We start from the raw sequence: 23,367 nt of genomic DNA, 5'->3' as shown, positions 1-23,367 counted from the left end.
GCCACTGTGTGTTTGGAATGCCTTCTAACCCAGGAGCTCATCTTCCAACTACATTGAACAGTATTCTGTTGTCATCTATAGCATTTTCATTGACCAATTTTTGGAAGTAGATAGCCAGATCCTTCTTAATCTGTCTTAATCTGGAAGCTCTGCTGAAACCTGTCCACCATGGATGGTGGATTTGTATGCATTTGTTATTAGGGATTGTTTAAAGACACACAGTTCCTTTACCTTTCTAAGTGGTCTTATCTCAGAGGCCTGTCTTACGAGGAACCTGGCCCAGGGCCATGCTTCAGAGAGATTTCAGCTGTGAGCACAGAATTATTCATCACTGGCACTAACTGTAAAAACAGATAGTTCCATTACCGGGGGATTTTTAGGGACCACAACATAGGGTAAGAACAGAAAGAACATTGGCTTTAGGACTAAAGAGAGCTAAATGCCCCCACTTGTAGCTCTCTGAATAAGTAACTTGTTCTCCTTAAACTTCTGTTCTCTCTCGTCTGTAAAAGTAACTTGTTCAGAGGTTTGGATGAGGAGGATCCTGAGACTAGCTCAAGTGAGGAAAGCTCTGACTTTCCTAAGTGCTCGAAATGGCCATGTTTCTCTGGGCCTTTTGCTCTGGGCAGCTGGGGGAAGACGGGAGAAAGGAACACTGCAGTGAGGATGGGGGAGCGGATGTGTTTTTTTGGTTGAGTGACGCATGGAAGATTATTTCTGAGAGGTCAGGGAAGCTGCCACGCCTGCACGTGGGAGCCAGTACTGGGTTCCCTCAGCTGATTCAGGCACCACCGTTAGTGTGGGAGGCTATGGGCAAAGTCATATATATTAGCCGTCTCCATGGTCTACATTGGGGCTGACACACAACGACCACCCTTGGCCTGTTTTTATATGACTCATGAGCCAAGAATGTATTTTACACTTTTAAAGCATTGAGAGAGAAAGAACGAGAGCGAGAGAAACAGAGAAAGAAAGAGGGACATGGAAATATGCAACAGAGATGGGCCCACAAAGTCTAAGATACTTAGTATTTGGCCCCACAGAAAAAGTTTGCAGACTCTCGATGTAGCGTATTATTGTCCAAGGGATTACGCAGGGCAGCCGACTGGGCTCTTGTCTTACCGGTGGGCATGGAGCCTGTAGGATTTCTGTGAAAGGTTAAGACTTGGCCAACACTGGATGCGCCTTGATTGGGAAGACTCTTCTCCTCCCCTTGCCGCCCCTCCTGGGACTTTTTTTCCTGGTGAATTGCATACATGTGTTCCTGTTTGTGACAGATTGACTTTGTCTATGACCTTAGCGTTTCTATACTGGCCATTTCCCCCTTGATGCCTCTGAGAGCTAGAGGATCTTCAGGTAAAGAAAATGTGATTATTGATGGATATATTGATGGAAAAAAGCAATTTGGCCCGATTTTTACACTCGTCAGAGTTCCCTTATACTCATCCTTGTTACTGAAAAGCTTTTATAAAACGTACACAGGAAGGTGAGTTCACCAGTAGGGAATTGGAGATGGCTTCCACTTTACTCCTTATGCTGATTGTAGCATTCTGGTGTGATAACCCAAGGGCGTATTGGCCACTTAGGTTCCTTTGTCATCAGGCGTCCAGCTCAGCTCTGGCAAAGCTGGCAGCTGGCAGCTTACAGGCAGTTTCCATAACGTTACAGACATAAGCCAAAAACCAAACTCACTTCCACTGAGTCCATTCTGACTCATAGTGACCCATGGGACAGGGTAGAACTGCCCCATAGAGTTTCTAATGCTGTAGGCTGTTTTGTTTTTTTTTTTCTTTTTTTGAGATTTTTGTTGCTGCTTTTTTTTGTTGTTGTGCTTTAAGTTAAAGTTTACAAATCAAGTCAGTCTCTCATATAAAAATTTATATACACCTTGCTATGTACTCCTAGTTGCTCTTCCCCTAATGAGACAGCACACTCCTCTCCACCCTATATTCCCTGTGTCCATTCATCCAGCTTTTGTCCCCCTCTAGACAGAAGCTGCCCACGTAGTCTCATGTGTCTACTTGATGCAAGAGGCTCACTCCTCACCAGTATCATTTTCTATCTTATAGTCTAGTCCAATCCCTGTCTGAAGAGTTGGCTTTGGGAACGGTTCCAATCTTGGGCTAACAGAAGGTCTGGGGACCATAACCTCCGGGGTCCTTCGAGTCTCAGTCAGACCATTAAGTCTGGTCTTTTTATGAGAATTTGAGTTCTGCATCCCACTGCTCTCCTGCTCCCTCAGGGATTCTCCGTTGTGTTCCTTGTCTGGGCAGTGCTGTAGTCTTTATGGAAGCAGACTGCCATGTCTTTCTCCTGTGGAGCGGTTGCTGTGTTCGAATCCCTGACCTTTTAGTTAGCAGGCAAGCATTTAACCACTGCGCCACCAGGGCTCTTTGTTACAGACATAAAACACAAAAGCCAGACCGTTGCCATTGAGTTGATTCCGACTCGTAACAACACTGTAGGACAGACTAGAACTGCCCCATAGGGTTTCCAAGGAGCAGCTGTTGGATTCGAACTGCCGACCTTTTGGTTAGCAGCCGAACTCGTAACCACCGTGTCACCAGGGCTCCATGTTACAGACTCACTGTGGGGTTTCAACCCCACTTACTAGCTGGGTGTGACCTTGTTCAAGTTACGTACCACCGCGGCAGAGTTCTCAGCTGTGTGATGAGTTCCGAGTTACCTTCCTTATAGGGGTGTTGGGAGTCTAGAAGGAGGTATTTATGAAAACTGCTTAGTATGGTGCCTTCTGCTAGGAGGAGCTTCGGAAATGGGAGCCGCCGTTGTTTGTTAGTGCTTATCATGTGGAGGGCATGTTCAGAGTATTTTCCATAGTGTTTGTTTTTCAGGTTTTGGTTTTAATAAAGGAGGTGCCAGGATTCATTTCTCCATGAACTGTATAATTTATTTTGAGTACCTTGTACATTTTCTGTCAAACACGTACCCGACAAAAACCGTCCTGATTTTGGTTTTTGTCTTGGTGCCTGAGCCTGCTCACTGTTTCAAAGAAACCCCAAGTCTTCACCACCCAGGCAGGGAGCCTTTCACGGACTACAGTGGGCTCAGCACCCTCCTGGGAGAGCCTGGCGGGGTCAGAGGACTCGGTCAGGGCTAAGACCTGTGCCAAGCTCTGTGACCGTGTTGGGTCGAACTCCTAGATCCTGGTTTCCCCAGTCCCTCTACGATAAAAGGAGAATAATGAAACACACCTTGCGTGGTCGAAGGGAGATGCAAGTGAGATGATTCTAGCAGAGTGCCTCGGGGTGTTTGGAACCAGGTAGGCTACCATCAGGAAGAAGTGGCAGTCTGCTTCCAGAAAGATTCACAGCCTTAGAAATGCTGTGTGGTTTCTCTGAGTCGGAACCAACTTGACGGCAGTGGGTTTGGTTTTTTGGTTTAGGCTATCATCAGCATGGTCAGCAGAGCAGAAGAGCACATTGGTAAATCCACACTGAGAGAGGGAGACTTAGTGGGGCCGAAAGCATATCACAGGCAGCCCTGGGTTACGAATGGGCTTTGTTCCTAATCTGTCTTTAAGTCTAATTTGTAGGTAAGTCAGAATAGGAACACATGGGTCTTATCTAGTGTCAGCTCGTCCAATGTTTGTCGTAGTATGTAGTATGTATTTTACCTTTCTATGCTTATAAAACACTTAAGAAACACTTCCAAAGCATGCAGTTTTCATGAGCATCATAAAGTAGCGCTTGCGTTCGTTATTACAAACCATTGTTATTTAATTAACGTTTTTAATGTAATAGGCTTTACGGCAGTCTGTTCTTAAGTGTGAGTTGCCTGTAAGTCAGACATTCTGTAATAGGCTTTACGACAGCCTGTTCTTAAGTACGAGTAGTCCATACCTTGGACATACGTAACCCAGGGACAGCCTGTAGCATTAAGTCCAGGCAGAACCGCATCCTGGCAGGTTCTGAACATTGCTTTGTCTAGGATAGCTTTCCCCTTAACTCCGGCCTTACAGAGTTTATGGCAGTGATTTCCTGAGATAATGGAGCAGGCAGTGGTGGTGGTGATAGTGATGTATGCGTGTGTGTGTGTGTGTGTGTGTGTGATTTACCTAGGTGGTACAATAATTTTGGGAGGCTGGAGGTGGAGAGGAGCCCTGGTGGTGTGGTGGTTAAGAGCTCGACTGCTAACCGAAAGGTTGGCAGTTCGAATCCACCAGCTGCTTCTTGGAAACCCTATGGGGCACTTCCACTCTGTCCTGTAGGGTTGCTATGAGTTGGAATCAACTCAAAGGCAATGGGTTTGGTTTTTTGGTTTGGAAGTGGAACGTGGTAATGCAGATCATTTGCTGGGTCACTGAAGTTGGCGCAGAGCCATGGAGGTTTGCTCATGTATCAGGAGAAGAGAGATTGAAGAGGAAAAGATTGCAGGTGAGCCCTACGGAGACATCCCTGTCCCTACACTGCCCCATGATGGCCCACATTGATCTGGCTTAATTGATCTGGCTTAGGTGGAGAAGAGCAGATGAGCACAAGCCCATGATGAAAGCTTTCCTGGTGTGACTACTGGCATCGTACCTTCTGCAGAGCTTGGAGCTTGCAACCTTGGCTGTGCATTGGAATCTTTTGGGGAGATTCAAATAATGCTGATGTTGGGGTCCCATCTCCAAAGAGTCTGATGTAATCGGTCCAGGGTGAGGCTGGCGGGTCAGCTAAGCTCCCCAGGTGATTATGATGAGCAGCCAAGGTTAAGAATTACTAACTCCACTCTGCAGGGCCCTGTGAGTTTACAGCTTGCAGCTCGAGACTCTTCTGAGTGAGATTGCAGCACAAATAGTCCTACGGTTCTTCATTATCTGTGCCCTTCCCTGAAAGCCACTCTCTTCTGACACAGGTTCTGTGTCCCTACATCACTGGCATTTTAGCTCACTTCTGAAAGAGACAGATGGCAGACACCGTAGCGTGGTTAGTTTTTTCTTCCAGCCAAGAACTCATTCATGCCATTTAGACCTTTGAAGGGTGAAGGCTCACTGAGTAGAAACAGCCCTGAAATTTTCCTCTTAGCTTCAAGGGGTATGCTGGCTGAGTGTCCTGAGTCAGCATTTGGTGTAAAAACAGGAAGTCCTGACCTCAGACTTTCTTATCAAGTGAAAATCAGGAGCTCAAATTTTCCCCTGTTGCGTTCATGTCAAGATGAGTCTTTGGGTTGACTGTTGGGTAGAACCCAACCAATCAGATTAGGAGGGGACCCTGTGATGTGCTGATAACCAGTGAGGACAGTGTTCCCAGAAGTGAGTGAGGGGTTTCCCAGGGTAAGGAAGGACATCAGATACGGATCATGGAGTTGCGTTGCTGCTTCCACTCCCAGAATTATGTGGGTTTTGGACATTGCACAGATTTCTGGTTACAGGATTTCTGGTTGGAAAACTCGCCACTAAAAAGGGCATTTGGCTTTTGTGTGTGTGTAGCTTGTTTATGTTGTACTTTTATGCACATGCTTATGTATTTTATAAAAAAGGACGGCTTGATTTTCAGATGGGAAGTGCTGTGGGGAAAATCTTGATTAAGTGTGCACTCTAAACTTGTTAGAATGAGAGAAGACCTTTATGGGTTAATAGGCTTCATTTAGACAAATCCCTGGCACTTGGATAAGAATGAGGAGACTCAGAAGCCCAGTACTAGTTTCAGTACAGAATGCCTCTTGAAAATGATCGGATTAATCTGATGAGACCAATTTTAGGGCATTTTATTTGCTCGTAATCAACTTTAAATTTTCCTATTTATGGAAAGAATAATTTATATTAAAACAATGGGAAAATTGGTGTACAAAGTTAAGCCACACTTAAAAACTACAGTAGTTTTTAATCCTTTTGGACCATATTGTTTTGTGTTATACATGGAATATTCTCATTAGGTTTTTATTTTGGCCTTTGTTTTAGTTAGTGATTTTTAAAATGTCTCCAAAATGTATCACGCTTTTAAAGATGACCTTACTCGCTCTTAGGTGTGCTTGCTGAAGGTCCACACTGGCTCCAGTGGAAAAAAAAAAAAAACGATAATTAAGCTCTGCAGAGCATTTTGCAGTGCGCCTTATTGTTTTTTCCTCTTACATTGGCTAATTTGATCCCCTGACAAATCTGTGAGGTAAACACTTCAGGCATCATTATTCCATTTTGCTGAGAAGCAGAGATCTTACCCAAAGTCACGCAGCAAAGTGTCAGAGCAGGAGGAAAACCCAGGCCTTCTGAGTCTTCATTTGTGCTCTCTCCTTTGTATTTGACTGTCATCATGGAAGGCAGTGATCAACCCCATGTGCTCAAAGTTTGGAATCAGACGGTCATGCCTTCAAGTTCAGGCTCTGTCACATGCCGTGTGCCCAGGGGCAAACCTCTTAAAAGCTGTAAAATGGGGATAATACCTACCAGAGTAAAAACCAGATGTTGTGAGGTCGACGCCAACTCATGGATAGAGTAGGGCCTCAGAAATGATCATGACTGTGCTTATGACTTCAGTCCACCAAAGCGCCATCCAAGACCAGAGAGGTTCACACCCTTGACTACAGCTTTCACCTACTTTGTGGCAAGGGAAGGCCAGGTGTTTGGGGAATCTAGCTCATTGGCGTGGGCCTGGAAATTGAGCTACTCTAAATTCTAATATTCTGCAGATGGCATTGTAAGACATTTTCTTAGTTTCAAGTAAGTTCCTGCTCCGAAATTGTTAGAAAGCCTTCTCTTTCACAAACCATCTGAAAATGTGTGTGTTGTCTGTCTGGGAGCCACGTGGACCTTGTCATGGATTGAATGGTGTCCCCCCAAAATATGTGTATCAACTTGGCTAGGCCATGGTTCCCAGTATTGTGTGATTGTCCACCATTTTGTCATCGGGTGTGATTTTCCTATGTGTTGTCAATCCTGCCTCTGTGATGTTGATGAGATGGGTTTAGCAGCGGTTATGTTAATGAGGCAGGACTCATTCTGCATGGCTGGATTTTGTCTTGAGCCAATCTCTTTTGAGATATAACAGAGAGAAGCGAGCAGAGAGACATGGGGACCTCATACCAAGAAAGCAGCAGTGGGAGCAGATGTGTCCTTTGAACCTGGGGTTCCTGTGTGTAGAAACTACTAGTCCAGGGAAAAGTTGATGACAAGGACCTTCCCCAGAGCCAACAGTGAGACAAAGCCTTCCTCTGGAGCTCACGCCCTGAATTTGGACTTCTAGCCTCCTAGACCGTGAGAATAAACTCCTGTTTGTTAAAGCTACCCACTGGTGGTATTTCTGTTATAGCAGCACTGGATGACTAAGGCCTCTTGACAAGCTGGTTGAATGTGTCTGCCCCTTCTGCATGCCCACCCTTCTCTGACTAGGCCAGAGCCTTTGCCTGTTTCCTTCTTTGTCATAATCTCCCTGGGCTTGGGTCTGCTTCCCTCTCCCGCTAAGGGGCACTGCCACTTACCCGACTTTGGCTTTTTTCCCCTGAGGTGGCCTGTGGAGTAGTGGAGCCTTCCTTGTCCCTGCAGACAGACCTTTTCTGTTTTAAGGGATTTAATAGTTCTCATTGTAGGGAAGTTGAAAAGATTTACAAAATTCTGCAAGATTCTCATAGGCTTGGTCTTTCATTCACAGTTCCTAACATCTTTTGGAGTCCCTGGGTGGTGCAGTTAATATGCTTGGCTTCTCACAGAAAGGTTGGTGGTTCAAGCCTGCTCAGAGGGGCCTCAGAAGAAAGGCCTGGTGATCTGCTTCTGAAAAGCCAGCCATTGAAAACCCCGTGGAGCACAGTTCTGCTCTGACACACACGGGGTCGTCACGTGTCAGGGTCGTCACGTGTCGGGGTCGTCACGTGTCGGGGTCGACTCAGTGGCATTTGGTAGCATCATTTCTTGTACCTGAGACATAACCAGAAACCAAACCCATTGCTGTCGAGTTGGTTCTGACTCATAGCGACCCTAAAGGACAGAACAGAATTGCACCATAGGGTTTCCAAGGAGCAGCTGGTGGATTCAAACTGCAGACCTTTGGTTAGCAGCCAGGCTCTTACCACTGCACCACCAGGGTGCCACTTGTGACATAGAACCTTGTAATTCTGGTTGGGGTCATTGCATGGGTGGCTTAATGCTCTCTGCAGAAGCCACCCAGAGGACCACCCAGGCCTGCAGGGTCCTCGGGCCCTCCTGTTAGCGGTTCATTAATCTCCATTACCGTGTCCTCCGGAGAGTCAGCCTCTGTGTTTTCTGGGTTTTGAGATGTTTCCTTCTCTCTTTCTGAGGCTACCCACTCAGGGACCCTAGTGTTAGTTAGGTCCTTTCTGAAGGAGGAAAGCCCTGCCTTCCCTCTATGGCTACACAGATTATTCATTATTCCCTTAGTTTCCTTGGAAACCCTGGTGGCACAGTGGTTAAGAGCTACAGCTGCTAACTAAAAGGTTGGCAGTTTGAATCCACCAGCCACTCCTTGAGAACCCTTCAGGGTAGTTCTACTCTGTCCTATAGGGTCATTGTGAGTCAGAATCGACTCGATGGCAATGGGTTGGCTTTGGGTCAGTCTCCTTGCTGCCTTACCCTAACCTGCAGTCAGTTTTTCATCCTCCCTGATTCCAGCCTGTACAAGTTTGACCCTCTCTCCTTCTCCAGTTTTCTCTGTTTGTGTGGTTTCTGAGGCTTGGCTTTCTCACTGTTTTATTTTTTTTAACTAATATTAAGGCTTAGGCTCGTTAAAGGTCATAAGCCCCCCTCAGGAGCCCGCCCCCCCCCCCCCCCTTCTGCCTACTCCTGCAGGTGAATGCCTTTTCCGGGCTCCCAGCCTCCCGTTTCCATGTGAAATACTCCCTGGTAGACATTTCTAGTTTCCAGGGTTGGCACAAGACAACAATTTAGACTTGGGAGTGTGGCTGGACCCCAAAACAACAACAAAAGCCCACAGCAGAGGGTTCTGCATCTCATTACCTGAGTTGACCTTAGGATTAAAAAAAAAACAAGCCCATTGCCATTGAGTCAATTCCAACTCAAGCGACCCTACAGGACAGAGTAGAGCTGCCCTGTAGGGTTTCCAAGGAGCCTCTAGTGGATTCGAACTGCTTATCTTTTTGGTTAGGAGCAGAACTCGTAACTACTGCACCACCAGGGTTTCCGACCCGAGGGTAGTACGGTGCAAAGTGCACCGGCAAGTGAGCTAGGCGGCCTGGGCTTTACTTCTGGCTCTGGCTCAAATGAAAGGACCCTAAGAAACAATTGAATCTCGACCAATTACTGCCAGAAAGAATAGCTATTAGCCATACCAAAAATAGCTACAAGAAAAGTACTGAGTACTCATTCTTCAGCAGATATCGTACAAGGAATTTTTCTTGTTTTCATTTTATCCTTTCAAAATTCTAAGAAGTAAGTGGTATTACCTCATTTTGCAGATGAGGAAATGCAGACTGGGTGGGGTCAGTACCTTGCTTGTGATTTTACAAAACAAAATTAACTGAGGCTATTTAGACACCAAGTGCTTATGGCCCCCCAAAACCCACAATTTTCCCCCTGAATTTTATTTATTTTGTTGCTGTTGTTGAGAATATAGACAGCAAAACATACACTCAGTAGTTTCTATGTGTACAATTTAGTGACATTGATTATGTTCTTCGAGTTGTACAGCCATTTCACCTTCCTTTTCTGAGTTGTTCCTCCCTCGTTAATATAAACTCACTGCCCCGTAAGGTTCCCATCTAATCTTTTGAGTTGCTGTTGTCAGTTGGATCTCATATAGATATTTTCAAAAAGCATGATGTTCAAGGCTAGACTTTTTTTTTTTTTTTAGCTAAACTAGTGTTTGGTTTTAAGATAACTTCAAGGAATATCTTTGGTTTAAGGTTTAAAGATTATCTTGGGGCAGTAGTTTCAGGGGTTCATTCATCTTCCATGGCTCCAGAAAGTCTGGAGTCCATGAGAATTTGAAATTCTGTTCTACATTTCCCCCTTTTGATCAGGATTCTTTTATGGAATCTTTGATGGAAATGGATAGCCAGGCACCATCCAGTTCTTTCTGGTCTCATGGCAAAGGAAGCAGTTGTTGATGGAGGCAGTGAGCCACACCTTCCATATTCTTCTCCTATTCATGACTCTTCTGCCTCTGTTGCTCCTGGTGAATAGAGGGCAATTGTTGTGGCTTGGATGGCTGCTTGAATGGCTGCAGGCACTACGCAGCACAATAGGAGGTAGAACAGAAGTACTAAACATGTTATTAGGCCTATTAACTGGGATATGTAATGAAATCATGACTGTAAACCTCCAAACCAAGGAACCAAATCCTGGCAGCTGTTAGGTTGTAATAAGCAGCCTACGCATCTATTCTTTTTTTTTTTTTGTCGTCATTGCAAGTATACCTGTCACACAGGTTTTGCCAATTCAGCTTTTTACAGATGTACAACTTATTGAGAGCAATTAAAATAATCAGTTGGCTGTGCAACCTCACCCTTAATCAGTGCGATTTTTCCATCACCCGTAACCCCTCTTTTCCGCGTCCCTCCAGTCTTTGCTAACCACTAATAAACTTTGGTCTCTGTACATTTGCCTTTTATGTAAATTGGATCTCTGTACATTAGCTTTTGTATAAATGAGATCATCCAATATTTGCCCTTTCGTGATTGGCTTATTTTGCCAATTGTAATGTCTTTAAGCTCCATCCATATTGTTGCATGTATCAAGACTTCTTTTCTGCTCTTGGCTGAATAGTATTACTTTTTATGTATGTACCACATTTTGTTTATCCATTCATCTGTTGATGGGCATTTAAGTTGTTTCCACCTTTTGGCTATTGTAAATAGTGTTGCAGTGAACATTGGTATACAAGTCTCTTTTTGAGTCTCTACTTTCAAGTCTTTTGGGTGTATACCTAGGAGTGGAATTGCTGGGTCATATGGTAGTTCTTTTTTTAGTTTTCTGAGGAACTGTCACACTGTTTTCCACAACAGCTGTACCATTTTGCATTCCCACCAGCAATGGATAAGGGTTCCAATTTCCCTACTTCCTTGCTGACATTTGTTATTTTCTATGTTTTTGTGTCTTAGCCATTCTAAACAAACTCATTGCTGTCCAGTCGATTCTGACTCCTAGTGACCCTGTAGCACAGAATAGAGCTGTCCCACCGGGTTTCCAGGGAGCACCTGATGGATTCAAACTGCTGACCTTTTGGTTAGCAGTTGTAGCTCTTAACCACTACGCCACCAGGGTTTCCTAGCCATTCTAGTGGGAGTGAAATGGTATCTCATTGTGGTTTTGATGAAAACTCATCACTTTTGGCATATAATTTTAAGCATTTAGAAGGACAATATTGAAAACTCTAATAGTTTATTTGCGTGGATACATCTAGTGTGTTTTCTGTCTAGGTCTTGAATAGTTGCTGCCCCAGAAAAGGTATTTTGCAGAATCATAGCAAAGCAGCTATTTGGTACATACTGGACCTCACAGTTTTTGGATCATGGCTGGTTTTCCTTATCTTCTCCATTTAACTCTGAATTTTGGCTGTGCTATTGTTTTTGACTACTTGGGCATGTCTGAGACTGTTTTCTAAGAATGTTTGGGTGTTGCCTGCAGGTCCAAGATGCTGTTTACCTCTTTGCTGGGTTAGGTTGACAGAGTGGTAAGATATGGTCTTAAGTGCAGATTGTAGCCTTCAGGGAAAAACAAGCTGTAAAAAGTTAAGGCAATTCTGGTACTCTTTTGATCTACAGTATCAAAAATATGCTCTAGGAAAAAGGAAGTTGGAGTCTCTAATTTTGCTTGGGAAAGTTGCCAGGTTTGAGGTGGGGTTTGAACAGTGAAAAGAAATTTTTCATCTATAACAGTGGCCTGTTTGGGGCAGGAGAAATTGGGTGAAAATTAGGCTGGTTATTTGTTTTTAATTAAAAAAATTTTAATAACCTTATTTTCATATAGTTTAAGGTTTATAGGAAGTTGCAGAAATAGGACAGAGTAGAACTGCCCCATGGATTTTCCAAGGAGCAGCTGGTGGATTCAAACCGCTGACCTTTTGGTTAGCAGCCATAGCTCTTAACCACGGCACCACCAGGGCTCCACCCAACCGTATATATGGTCAGAACTAGGAAGTTAAAGTTGGTACAGTGCTGTTAACTGAGGTTCAGTCCTTACTCTGATTTTCCTGGCTTTTGCGGGTACACTGTTTCTCCTCCTCCCCCCGCTTCTTTTCGGTGTACAGTTCTCTGAAGTTTTGTCATGTGTGGAGATTCAGGTGAACATCCTCCCAATTGGAATACAGAGCTGTCCTATCATCAGGAAGAAACTTCCTGTGTCACCCCTTAACAGGCTTACCTGTCCCCCTGCCCTCGCCCCTGGCAACCACCAGTGTGTTCTCTGTCACTGTGATTTTTTTTTTTTTAATAATTTTTATTGAGCTTTAAGTGAACGTTTACAAATCAAGTCAGTCTGTCACATATAAGCTTATATACACCTTACTCCATACTCCCACTTACACTCCCCCTTCTAGCCTCTCCTTTCGTGACAATTTTGCCAATTTCTAACCCTCTCTTTTTTTTCTACCCTCCTATCTCCCCTCCAGACAGGAGATACCAACACAGTCTCAAGTGTCCACCTGATACAAGTAGCTCACTCTTCATCAGCATCTCCTACCCATTGTCCAGTCCCTTCCATGTCTGATGAGTTGTCTTCGGGAATGGTTCCTGTCCCGGGCCAGCAGAAGGTTTGGGGGCCATGACCGCTGGGATTCCTCTAGTCTCAGTCAGACCATTAAGTCTGGTCTTTTTATGAGAATTTGGGGTCTGCATCCCACTGACCCCCTGCTCCCTCAGGGGTTCTCTGTTGTGCTCCCTGTCAGGGCAGTCATTGGTTGTGGCCGGGCACCATCTAGTTCTTCTGGTCTCAGGATGATGTAAGTCTCTGGTTCCTGTGGCTCTTTCTGTCTGTTGGGCTCATAGTTATCGTGTGACCTTGGTGTTCTTCATTCTCCTTTGCTCCAGGTGGGTTGAGACCGATTGATGCATCTTAGATGGCTGCTTGTTAGCATTTAAGACCCCAGATGCCACATTTCAAAGTGGGATGCAGAATGTTTTCATAATAGAATTATTCTGCCAATTGACTTAGAAGTCCCCTTAAGCCATAGTCCCCAAACCCCTGCCCTTGCTCCGCTGACCTTTGAAGCATTCAGTTTATCCAGGAAACTTCTTTGCGTTTGGTCCAGTACAGTTGAGCTGACCTTCCATGTATTGAGTATTGTCCTTCCCTTCACCTAAAGCAGTTCTTATCTACTAACTAATCAGTAAATGACCCTCTCCCACCCTCCCTCCTCCCCCCCCGTAACCACAAAAGTATGTGTTCTTCTCAGTTTATACTATTTCTCAAGATCTTATAATAGTGGTCTTATACAATATTTGTCCTTTTGCCTCTGACTAATTTCGCTCAGCATAATGCCTTCTAGGTTCCTCCATGTCATGAAATGTTTCACCGATTTGTCACTGTTCTTTATCGATGCGTAGTATTCCATTGTGTGAATATACCACAATTTATTTACCCATTCATCCATTGATGGACACCTTGGTTGCTTCCAGCTTTTTGCTGTTGTAAACAGAGCTGCAATAAACACGGGTGTGCATATATCTGTTCGTGTGAAGGCTCTTATTTCTCCAGGGTATATTCCGAGGAGTGGGATTTCTGGGTTGTGTGGTAGTTCTATTTCTAACTTTTTAAGAAAACGCCAGATAGATTTCCAAAGTGGTTGTACCGTTTGACATTCCCACCTGTCACTGTGATTTTGTCTCTTGGAGAATTTTATGTAAATAGATCACACAGTACATAACTCTAGGTGTTTTTAGACAGCATTAAGAAGGTGGGTGATGTTATGAATGTTAAGAAAAAAATAAAATGTTAAGTGGCGATAGTGGCAGAAAGTGGGATTAGGAAGGGGGCTTGGGTTCGCTGAGTATTTGTGGCGTTATTCTTGAGGACAATGTGTCGTCACTGGTTGTTTTGAGCTGCAAAGGGAAACCACAGATTTCAGGAAGAGTGGCTCTGCCAGCAGAAGGTCTTGAAGGAATAAATTAGAGGTCAGCAAGCTAGAGAGGAGGTGGCTGCCGTGGGTGAGAAGGAGCAGGTGGGCAGTAAGGCAGGGGGGTGGGAGGGGGAGACTATATCCAGAGACATTTCCGAAGTGTGGTGGGCACAACTTAGATGTAGGGCTTAAGAGAGGAGTCAGGGTTACAGGGGTTTCTTCCTTTGGAGAGGTAGGTAGTAGCACTATGAAAAATGAAACATTTTCCTGGGGGGCAATTTGGGGTGGGAGAGATGGGCAGATAGGAAAGGAGAGGAAGGTAATGGTAAAAACTAGGGCAGTGGTAGGTTGATAGTAGAGCTAGGCCAGGCCAGCAAATAGGTTCCAACCTGTGTGCGCAGTCAGGCTGAATTAGAAGGTCTGTCTGGAGTGATGGGGTGAGAGCGATTCTGAGGCGCCCAGTTAAGTTTCACAGGGAGAGCATTCTGAGATTCATCAGTGGTGCTTGCCAAGGTCAAAAGTGGGAGGGGGCACAAGTACCTCACCTTCCATGATGCAGACCCAGCTAAATGTCCAACGTCTTTCATCTTTTGCTGCAGGGGTAGTGATGTGGTGAGGACCAGGTATCCAAACACATCAAACTTAGACAATTTCTTTTTCTTTTCTCAAAAAAACAAAGAGAGAAGGTTGGTTGGCTTCAAAGTAGCATAGTGTGATGAGACTATGCGAGTGGTAGTTTGAAGCAGGGTAACTTTGAAAGTTGATTAGTAATGCCAAATGCATTTTTCATTGCCAGAAATGATCAAAAGAAAACCATAATAGCTATTCAGGTTGAAAAACATAAAATACTTAAGTCATCATGGAGCTGTTTTAATGAATTTCCTCAAGGGGTTTTGAAGTATAGTGAATTATTATAGGAGCCTGAGCTCCAGAAGGGCAAAGCTTTTGACATTTTTCTCTCTAGATATTGGAGTGGGTGGCCAGATACTTGACAAACTTTGTCTCTTCAAAGGCAGACTCCCAAAGGCCAGTCCGAAATTGACGGTTTTACTGTCTTACTGAACTGGGCTGAGGAGACCAGGTTTTGCGTCTTTTTTAGATGAGAACTTAGAAACACTCAACTTCTGGCTTTCTCAAAGAGAGTACAATCAGCATATAGAACAAAAAATATACTTAGAACAGAGAAAACATCTCCGATTGTCTTTCTTCATCATTGATGTTTAGTCAACGTGCAAGGTAGATACATTAATGAAAATGGTAGGGAGAACCCAGAAGTCATTTATATTTTACTTTATCGGTGAAAGACACTGGTCTGTCCTGGGCTAACTGTGGACTTACCTGAGCAGAGGTAAGCCTTGGGGTAACCTACTATGTGTAAACAAGAGTTCACACTGGCCAGTGAGGACACTGATGGGAGAAATTTCCATATCTAGCTTGGTAGAACCCTCATCTATATTAGTTCAAAGAGTTGTTTTAACCATGTGCCTGGGACAAAGCAACACCCTAGAACTCTCTCCTCTTTTGTTATTTGCCCTTGAGTTAAGTCTGGAGAAGCACAGGGGAGCTGCCGTTGGGAGGAGAGAGCCTGTGTTTGCTGCCATTGACCACTCGCTAATGGTGCAGTAATAGTAGAGAATGTTAGTTTAAAAAAAGTAGGTCTAACCTTCCTGGAAATTTTGGTTAGCATGCTAATTGGCATTGTGCCTTTCACTCCTGTCTAGTCACACAGCGTGTAGACTGCCTGCCCCATTGTGGTGGCTGAAAAATATGGTGAGGGAACACCAGGTCTACCCACCTTCTTTACGGCTAAACATGGACCCTGGTTTTCCTCTCTTCACCATTAGTTGGGTTTGGGAAGTCTGCCTCTCACTGCATTTGGCTGTTATTCAGAAAAGGCTCCTCATCTCAGGTTTTGGGGCCACAGAGGCTCTCGTCAAGTGCCCATTCCTTAATCTTTAAGGCTGTGCCACCATGAGGTAGGAAGGCTCAGGAGGAATGAGAAAAGTGGGCTGTAGTTGGTTGCAGGACAACCTCTGTACACAGAGAGCCCAGTCTGGTCTTCTTTTTACTCTGACCTGGCCTTCAGAGTCCTTCCTTTTCTCCTCACTAGTGGCGTGAGGTGGTATCAAGCCTCTCTCTTTTCCTGTCACACCTTCTCTGCTCAGCCCTTGCGTCTTCACCTCCCTTCTGAAGCGAGTGTAATTTGCTACCACCATCCCATCTTCTCTTGTTTCTTGGCTTTTTGGGTGAAGTGGAGAAGAGGCCAGATTTTGGTTGGAGATGTTAAGGATGGCATATTAGTGTCCTACCACAAGTGGGTGGCTTTAGTAAACAGAAATTAATGTTCTCGTAGTTTTGGAGGGCACCCGCTCTGAGGGAAGGCGCTTTCTCTCTCGGCTCTGGGGGAAAGTCCTTGTCTCTGTCCCTGGTCTCCTTGGTGGTCTTCATGTGGCATCGCATCTGTCTTCCCCACCTGGGCTTTGCTTCTGTTTTTAAATCTCCAGAGTGATTTGTTTTAAGACATTACTCTACACAGATACGGCCTCATTAACATAATACAGAAAACTATTCCCAGATGGATTACATCCACAGGTATGGTGATGTTGTTGTGTGCCACTCATAGTGACCCTATAGGACAGAGTAGAACTGCCCCATTTTGTTTCCTAGGCTGTAATCTTTTCGGGAGTGGATTGCCAGGTCTCTTCTCCCTTTCAGGATAGTTAGATGTGCAGGGGTGAAGGCCGGTAGACCCATCTAACTTGAGACTGAGCAGTGCTTAGTTCAGGATAAACCTTTCTAAAAAAGAATTCTCAAAATAGTTGGCAAAAAAGGCACTTTTTCTACCAAGGAGACCAGCTTTCCTCAGAGAACAAATTCTGACAATACAATCTTGAGGTTCCTTTTTGAAATCAGTCATCTTCGATGTTGGTTTTCTTATGGCCGCGGGACAGTGTTGTGTGACAATGAGTTTATGTGAGACTTGCCAGCGGGCACGGAATGCTGGCCATGGCTGAGCCCTGCCTTGTTTAGTGCCCTGTGGTCACTGCCTTGGCAGATGTCTCCCTGCTTGCCAAGGGCAGTTCGTAGCCAAGTTTACAGCAGCGAAGTAGAGCTCTTACTGAGACAGAACGCTCGTGAGCAGACGTGAAACAAACTATGGCTAAGTTTACAGGTGGCAGGCTCCTGGAGAAGGTCTTCTGGGAGGATAGTAAAAGTAGTAGGAACAGCTGTCTCCTAAGCTGTCTTAGACTAGGAAAAGGGAAAAACAAGCAGTTTATTAAAATGAAACACCTTCCCCCCCTCCCAGAGCATGGAACATCTGCCTTTTTTCCCTCCAGGAATGGATGTTTTCCTACTGTACTGAAAAATACTGAATTCAGCTATCTATTATTGTGTAACAAGTCACCCGAAACTTTCTGGCCTAAAACAGGAATGACTCAGGAGTTCTGGAGATTCTTTGGGTCGACTGGGGGTCCTCCTGCAGTCTCGCCTGGGCTCACTCATGTGGCCGTAGTGGCAGACTTCTGGGGCCAGGGCTCAGCAGGAACAGAGAGGTGGGTAGGCTGAGCACCTTGTTCCATGCCCAGCAGTGGGCCGGAGTGTTTACCTTAGTACCTCTGTTCTTCCACGTGTGGCTTCTGTCCTGGGCTAGATGGGCCTCTTTATGTGTTGGGGAAGCATTCCAAGAAGTCAAAAGTGAAACCTACAGATTCTCTTAAGGCTTGACCTTGCAAATAGCAAACATCACAGGAAGTCACAAGGCGAGGCCAGATTCAGGGGGCGGGAAAGGGCCTCTGCCTTTTTGTGGAAGGAGGAGGTAGAGTTGCATAGGAGTGTGGACGTGGTGGTCAAAAAAAAAAAAACAACAAACCAAAACTGTTGCCAATCGAGTTGTTTCGGACTCACTGCGATCCTGTAGGACAGAGTAGAACTGCCCCATAGGGTTTCTGAGGAGCAGTTGGTGGATTTGAACTGCTGACCTTTTGGTTAGCAGCTGAGCTCTTAACCACTGAGCCACCAAGGCAATGGACATGGCAGCCGGGGTCGTTTTTTTGGGGCCCTGACTGTAACTATTGACTCCAGTTTGCCTTCTGGTCCTAAGGATCGATGTCTCTCCCACATGCAAGGTATGCATGTCTCTCTCCCGTACCCTCCTTTCCTCCTGGCGTAGCCTCCGACTCAGTCTGTAATCTCTCATCTGCATTGTGTCTGAATGCATGGGAGCTGATAGGTGGCAACTCCGTGGGCATGGTCTCTTGATTCAGAGAGGTGTAAGGAGAAAGACGTACCTGCCCCCCCATATATCCCGCGAACAGCGGCAAGACAGGAACAGAATAACTGCAGGGGATACTTCTGTTTCAGAGGGGGAGGCGTGAGAGGCATATATCAGTAAACAAACGGAGTTAAAGAGTACATAGCAGTTCAGCAGTCCAGGTGGCACAAGCTGCCTGGGTCCCGTCCATGCGGAGCAGGGAGTATTTCTTAATTGAGGCTCAGGTTTGCTTTCTGAGAGTGGTATGCCACAGCACCTGACAACCGCAGCAGCGTGGTTCCCTAGCTGGTTTTCTGGGAGTCTTGGGCTCTTGGCTCTGCCCTCCCAGGCCTGTCCTCAGATGCTCACAACATCACTTTTGCTACATCCTCTTTAGTAGCTTTCTCAGCCTGCTTCCTGCTTGTAGAAAGTTGGGGACCTAGAGGATATTTTGATATGAACTGTCTCGCTGCCTTTTAATCCAGATTTGATTAAAAACATTGAGGGTTTCCTGTGTACCAGTTTATAGTCCACTAACTGGATAAACACCACATCTACAGTACTTTTGAGATATAAGTATCTTTCTACTTTGGAAGTGTGTCAGGGCACGGTTGGATGACGTCCTTAAGTTTGTTAAAAGCCCATTTTTAGTTGAGAGTCTCTACTGGTCACTGCCTTGAATTTTCCAGGGTCTTGAAGAAGGAGCTTAACAGCCACACCTTTGGCTTGATCTCTACCCTAAGGCCTTTCCTTTAGGATCTTTACTGGCTTGAGGAACTCCTAGGTAAAGCACAGTTTTATTTTGTAGCCCAGCAAGTCCTGTCCATATTTCCGTATTTTCTCTAAATTGTTTTTAAACTGAACACTTCCTGCTTTAGTATATATCTCTTCCTACTAAGCAAAACAAACAAACAAAACAAAACCAAACCTCGTTGGTCCTTTCAACATTCTATCTAGAAATCTCTTTAGCCATTTCTTTTTCCTTTTTCCTGCAGTTCTTTTTCCTTTTTCCTGCAGTGACATTTTCCTAATTGTTCCGCCACTACATACCATGGGTCGTTCTTTACCAGCCTCTAATAAGTTTCTTACCACCTCTCCCTGCACTAACAGTTTATTTGCCATTCCTCTACCCTGTGCGAATGGCCTCCTCACACTGCTTTTACAGCCTTTGGCCAGTCCAGTCCCAAAGCCACTGCCTCCATATTTTAGGCTTCTTTTAAGGGCAGTACTGGCACACTGGTTAAGAGCTTGGCTAACCAAAAGGTTAGCTGCTCCTTGGAAACCCTATGAGGCAGTTCTACTCTGCCCTATGAGGTTGTTGTGAGTCAGAATCAACTCCATGGCAACAGGTGGTTTTTGTTACCGTACTTCTAGGTATCAATTTCTGTATCAATTATCTATTTCCTATAACAAACCAACTGAAACCTAGTTATAACAACGATTAACTAGTTCTCACCATTCTGTGGATTGACTGGGCGGTTCTGCTGGCCTTTTCCGGGCTCCCTCATGTGGCTGCAATCAGCTAGTGGCTACAGTGAGCGTGTGGCTGCATGATTGAGGCTGGATGGTCTATGGTGACCTCATTCACATATCCGGGATCTGAAGTAGGATCAGTGAAGTGGCTGGGATGGGCCTCGCTCACTGCACGGTCTTTGATTCTGAGCTTTTTCACTGCCTGGTCGTCGCACGGTTGGAAGAAGGGAGTGTTGCAAGGCCTCTTGATGCCTTGGCTTGGCAGCCCCACATCATCACATCTGCCAGGTTCTACTGGTCAAAACAGGTAACAAGGCCAGCCAAGGTTCAAGAGATGGGGAAGTAGACTCTATTTCTTGACTTGGAGGGAGGAGTGCCAAAGCCATGGTGTAAAGAGGGTGTGGGCACTGGGAGGCATGGCAGTCTATCAGAGTTTCCAGTCAAGCACCTTTCCAGCATTGTAGGGGCTTGGATAAATTCTTGTTGGCTTCTTTTTCTTATTTAACTCTCAGAAAGGACATGCTACTTTTTTTCTTAATATGGGCAGGGGAATAGTCAGGTTGAAGTTGACCTAAAACAAGTCATTTTTTAGTGGCACATCGACTTGTCAAAGCTGTTTTGCTTCTCTTCACGTTTTGTCTAAGCAGCGGCTCTCAAAGTGTGATCCCTGGACCACCAGCATCTGCATCTCCTGGAAACTCTCTAATTCTTGGCCTCCACCCCACATTTACCAAATTCAGAAATTCTGGAAATGCCCCTCCCCAGATCTGTGTTCTAACAAGCCCTCCAGGTGACCCTGATGCAGACTGAGATTTGCGAACGACTGCTCCCAACTTAGCAAAGTCAGGCCCTCATCACCTGTTCCTTACCCTTGTTAGCCAGAGATGTTGTCATCCTTATGCCCCTTTTCCCAGGGCCTCCTGTCTCTCTGAATTAGGATATTCTCTGTAATACTAACCAGAATCTCATTTGTGTCACTGTAAACCTGGGGTTTCCTTATTGTTGAGGGAAAGTTTATTGACCATCAGTGACATGCCGTAGATACAGAGTTTAAAAAAGGGGATGGGTGAGAAGCAGGGAGAAGATGGCAGGGAGGGTCCAGTTCAACAGGTAAAATGGCAGATTCACTCTGTCCATGTTGACCTTGAGATGTCCAGGTAGAGAGAGACAATATCTAGTAATTGGTACTAGGAGTTAAAACTCAAAAGGCAGTGCTGGAGATAACAATTTGAAAGTTATCATTTACACAATAATTTTAAACAGTTTCTCTACTGAGATGGCTGTTCATGATGATCAATAGGAGCATTTTAAAAGGTGGATTGTGTGCTTTCCCCCATGTATGTCTGCAAGCGTGCTGGGATCTCTTTCTTTAAGTTTCCCAGGTGACTTTCACCAGGCAGGTTTGGGAAGCACGGCCCCCAGCCATGGGCCTGTGTATGACAACCCTGGGAAGGACAGGAGGCCAGGTGTAGAGTCTTGGGGACTGTCTGCGTGGAAGGTCTGGCAAGGGTAGAGTCTACAAGTGAAGATTTCTGTTAGAAGGACTAGGGAGGTTGGACAAAGACAGTGCAGAGCAGGGTTGCAGCTGCCAAGGGAGTGGAAAGTTCAGAGGAGTGTGTGGCTACTGAGTGTATAGCTTGCCACAGAGGAGATGCAGAAATGGCGTCATCGGTGCCCATGCGAAAGCTGATTCAGGGCTGTGATGAGGGCAGAGCCAGGCTGCAGTGGGCTGAGGAGTGAGTCCGGTGGTAGGTGGAGACTTGGCTGGTCCTGATGACTTTCAGGGGACCTCCTCTTGAACGGAACTACAGAGGAAGGAGTGAAGGAATGACCAGGGTCAAGGACTTTTTTTTTTTACTGAAGAAACTTGAGCACGTTGATATGACAAGGGCAAAGAGCCAGTAGAGTGGGATAAATTGAAGTTGGTGAAGCTGTATCCTGGAGGAGAGAAGGATGGATTCTAAAGCCCAGCTTTTAGGATTGGTCTTGAAAAAGAAGAGGGTCATCCTACCTCATCCTGGGAGGAAGGAGGTAAGGGAAAGATTGTAGCTGTGGAAAGTGAGCGTCAGCCACTCACTGCTGTATTTGTTTGTACTTAAATAAGGAAATGAATGTTTCTTCTGTCTCCCCACCCCCTAGAATCCTTTAATCCTTAGCAGTTTGTGTCGGAGATGACGGTGACAGTGGAGATTCAGTCTGGGCAGGTGTATGCAGGCTGAGTGGAATGGGACACACCCACCAAGGGTTCCTTGGGATTCAGTGGGAGTGGCCCCCAAAATTGCTTTGAAGGGTTCTTAATTTGGAGTACTTTATAAATTTGAAAACAGTAATTCTTATTTCTAATTGTATGAATAGAGGATATTTTAGGGGTTTCCACTAGCTTCAAAAACAATCCTCACTTAATAAAAACTACCCAGGGCTCCTGACTGCTTGTCAGTGATTATCTTGGTAAACCAAGGAATCAAGGTCAGTGTTTTGTAAAGTCTGGAATGCATATTCAGGCATCCTGGGTCCATTTGGTATATAAAAGACGTTAGAAACCCAACTCCATGATTGAAAACTGTTTAGAAATTGCTTAAGAAAAAAAAATGCATCTCAATATTAATAACCCGGTCGATGTATTTAGTGCAGTACTTCAAGTGGAAATGAAGGTGAACAGATAGTTTCATTTTCTGCAGATGAATGTTTGTTTCATTTTATGAGCTAAGGGAATCCTGGTTAAAAGTATGGTACTTGTAATTCCTGGCAGTTTTTTAAACCATACATTAAGGAGGCCAGCCCACTTCCAGAGCAGGCAGAACTCTAAATGACACCGTCTCTATCGTGTCCTTTTTTTCCTAGCAACCCCAGAGCGTACCTTGTTCATTTTTACTGACTTGGTTGCTGGGTTTTATGAGCTTTTACATTGCTCAGTGTGAAGCCTCACCATAGCGCTTGGACTCTACCTCACTTTGTGTTAACAAAGTCACCCTTGTATGACCGTGGTATGTTATTTTCACAGTGTATGTAGACTATGGAAACCCTGGTGGCATAGTGGTTAAGTGTTACGGCTGCTGACTGAAGGGTTGGCAGTTCAAATCTGCCAGGCGCTCCTTGGAAACTTTATGGGGCAGTTCTGCTGTGTCCTATAGGGTCGCTATGAGTCGGAATCAACTCCATGGCACTGGGTTTTGGTTTTTGGTTCACGTAGAGTATAGCACAGCAAGGCCTCCAAATTGGAAATGTGCTGTTTTTGACGAGTTCCTTCTCAGTCGGTTTGCTTGGAGCTCAGTGTGCTTCACCTTCGAAAGCAAGTTAGTGGTTAGCACCTGGTCAGCCCATAAAGCTCATTTAACTCGTTGTTGTTAGTTGTCAGCATGCTGCTGAGACTACCCTAATATTGTGTAGATGACCCACTTCAGTTTGCTGGTCTATGGGTATCTCATCTTCCCTTTATTCTTCCTTCTCTTTCTTGTCTTTCTTTTTCTCATTTTCAATCCTTTTTTCCCCCTTGTTTCTTTTTTCATAATATTTCAGTTTCTTTGAGTGATTAGTAGACTTCTGAGGGTTAGCCTGGAATCCTCTTCCTCATAGGGGATGTTTGTGAGAGAAGATGTATTTTGTAGGGTTGACAACTCCTTATCCTGTGGGGTTCTGTTGGCCCAGGTTAGTGCTTCTCAGCAGGGTGTCATTGGCATTTTG

The 23,367-nt window shown here is 45.1% G+C and overlaps 1 protein-coding gene across 3 annotated transcripts in view; it reads left to right on the top strand.

The window, feature by feature from the left end:
- The window catches only part of STK24 (serine/threonine kinase 24), a 143,580-nt gene that overhangs the window by 41,328 nt on the left and 78,885 nt on the right, over positions 1-23,367 (top strand). The window contains exon 1 of one of the 3 annotated variants that reach the window (XM_049853274.1): positions 20,776-21,717. The exons of the other annotated variants lie outside the window; for them this stretch is intronic. Coding sequence (XP_049709231.1) covers positions 21,640-21,717 — 78 coding nt within the window. The 5' untranslated portion in view covers positions 20,776-21,639. Of the gene's footprint in view, positions 1-20,775; positions 21,718-23,367 lie in introns of those variants that run through there. 3 annotated transcript variants of the gene reach the window in all.

This window comes from Elephas maximus, chromosome 14 (genome assembly GCF_024166365.1).
Source record: "Elephas maximus indicus isolate mEleMax1 chromosome 14, mEleMax1 primary haplotype, whole genome shotgun sequence".
Classification (NCBI taxonomy): Eukaryota; Metazoa; Chordata; class Mammalia; order Proboscidea; family Elephantidae; genus Elephas; species Elephas maximus.
This window is presented reverse-complemented; position numbering and strand designations above follow the sequence as displayed.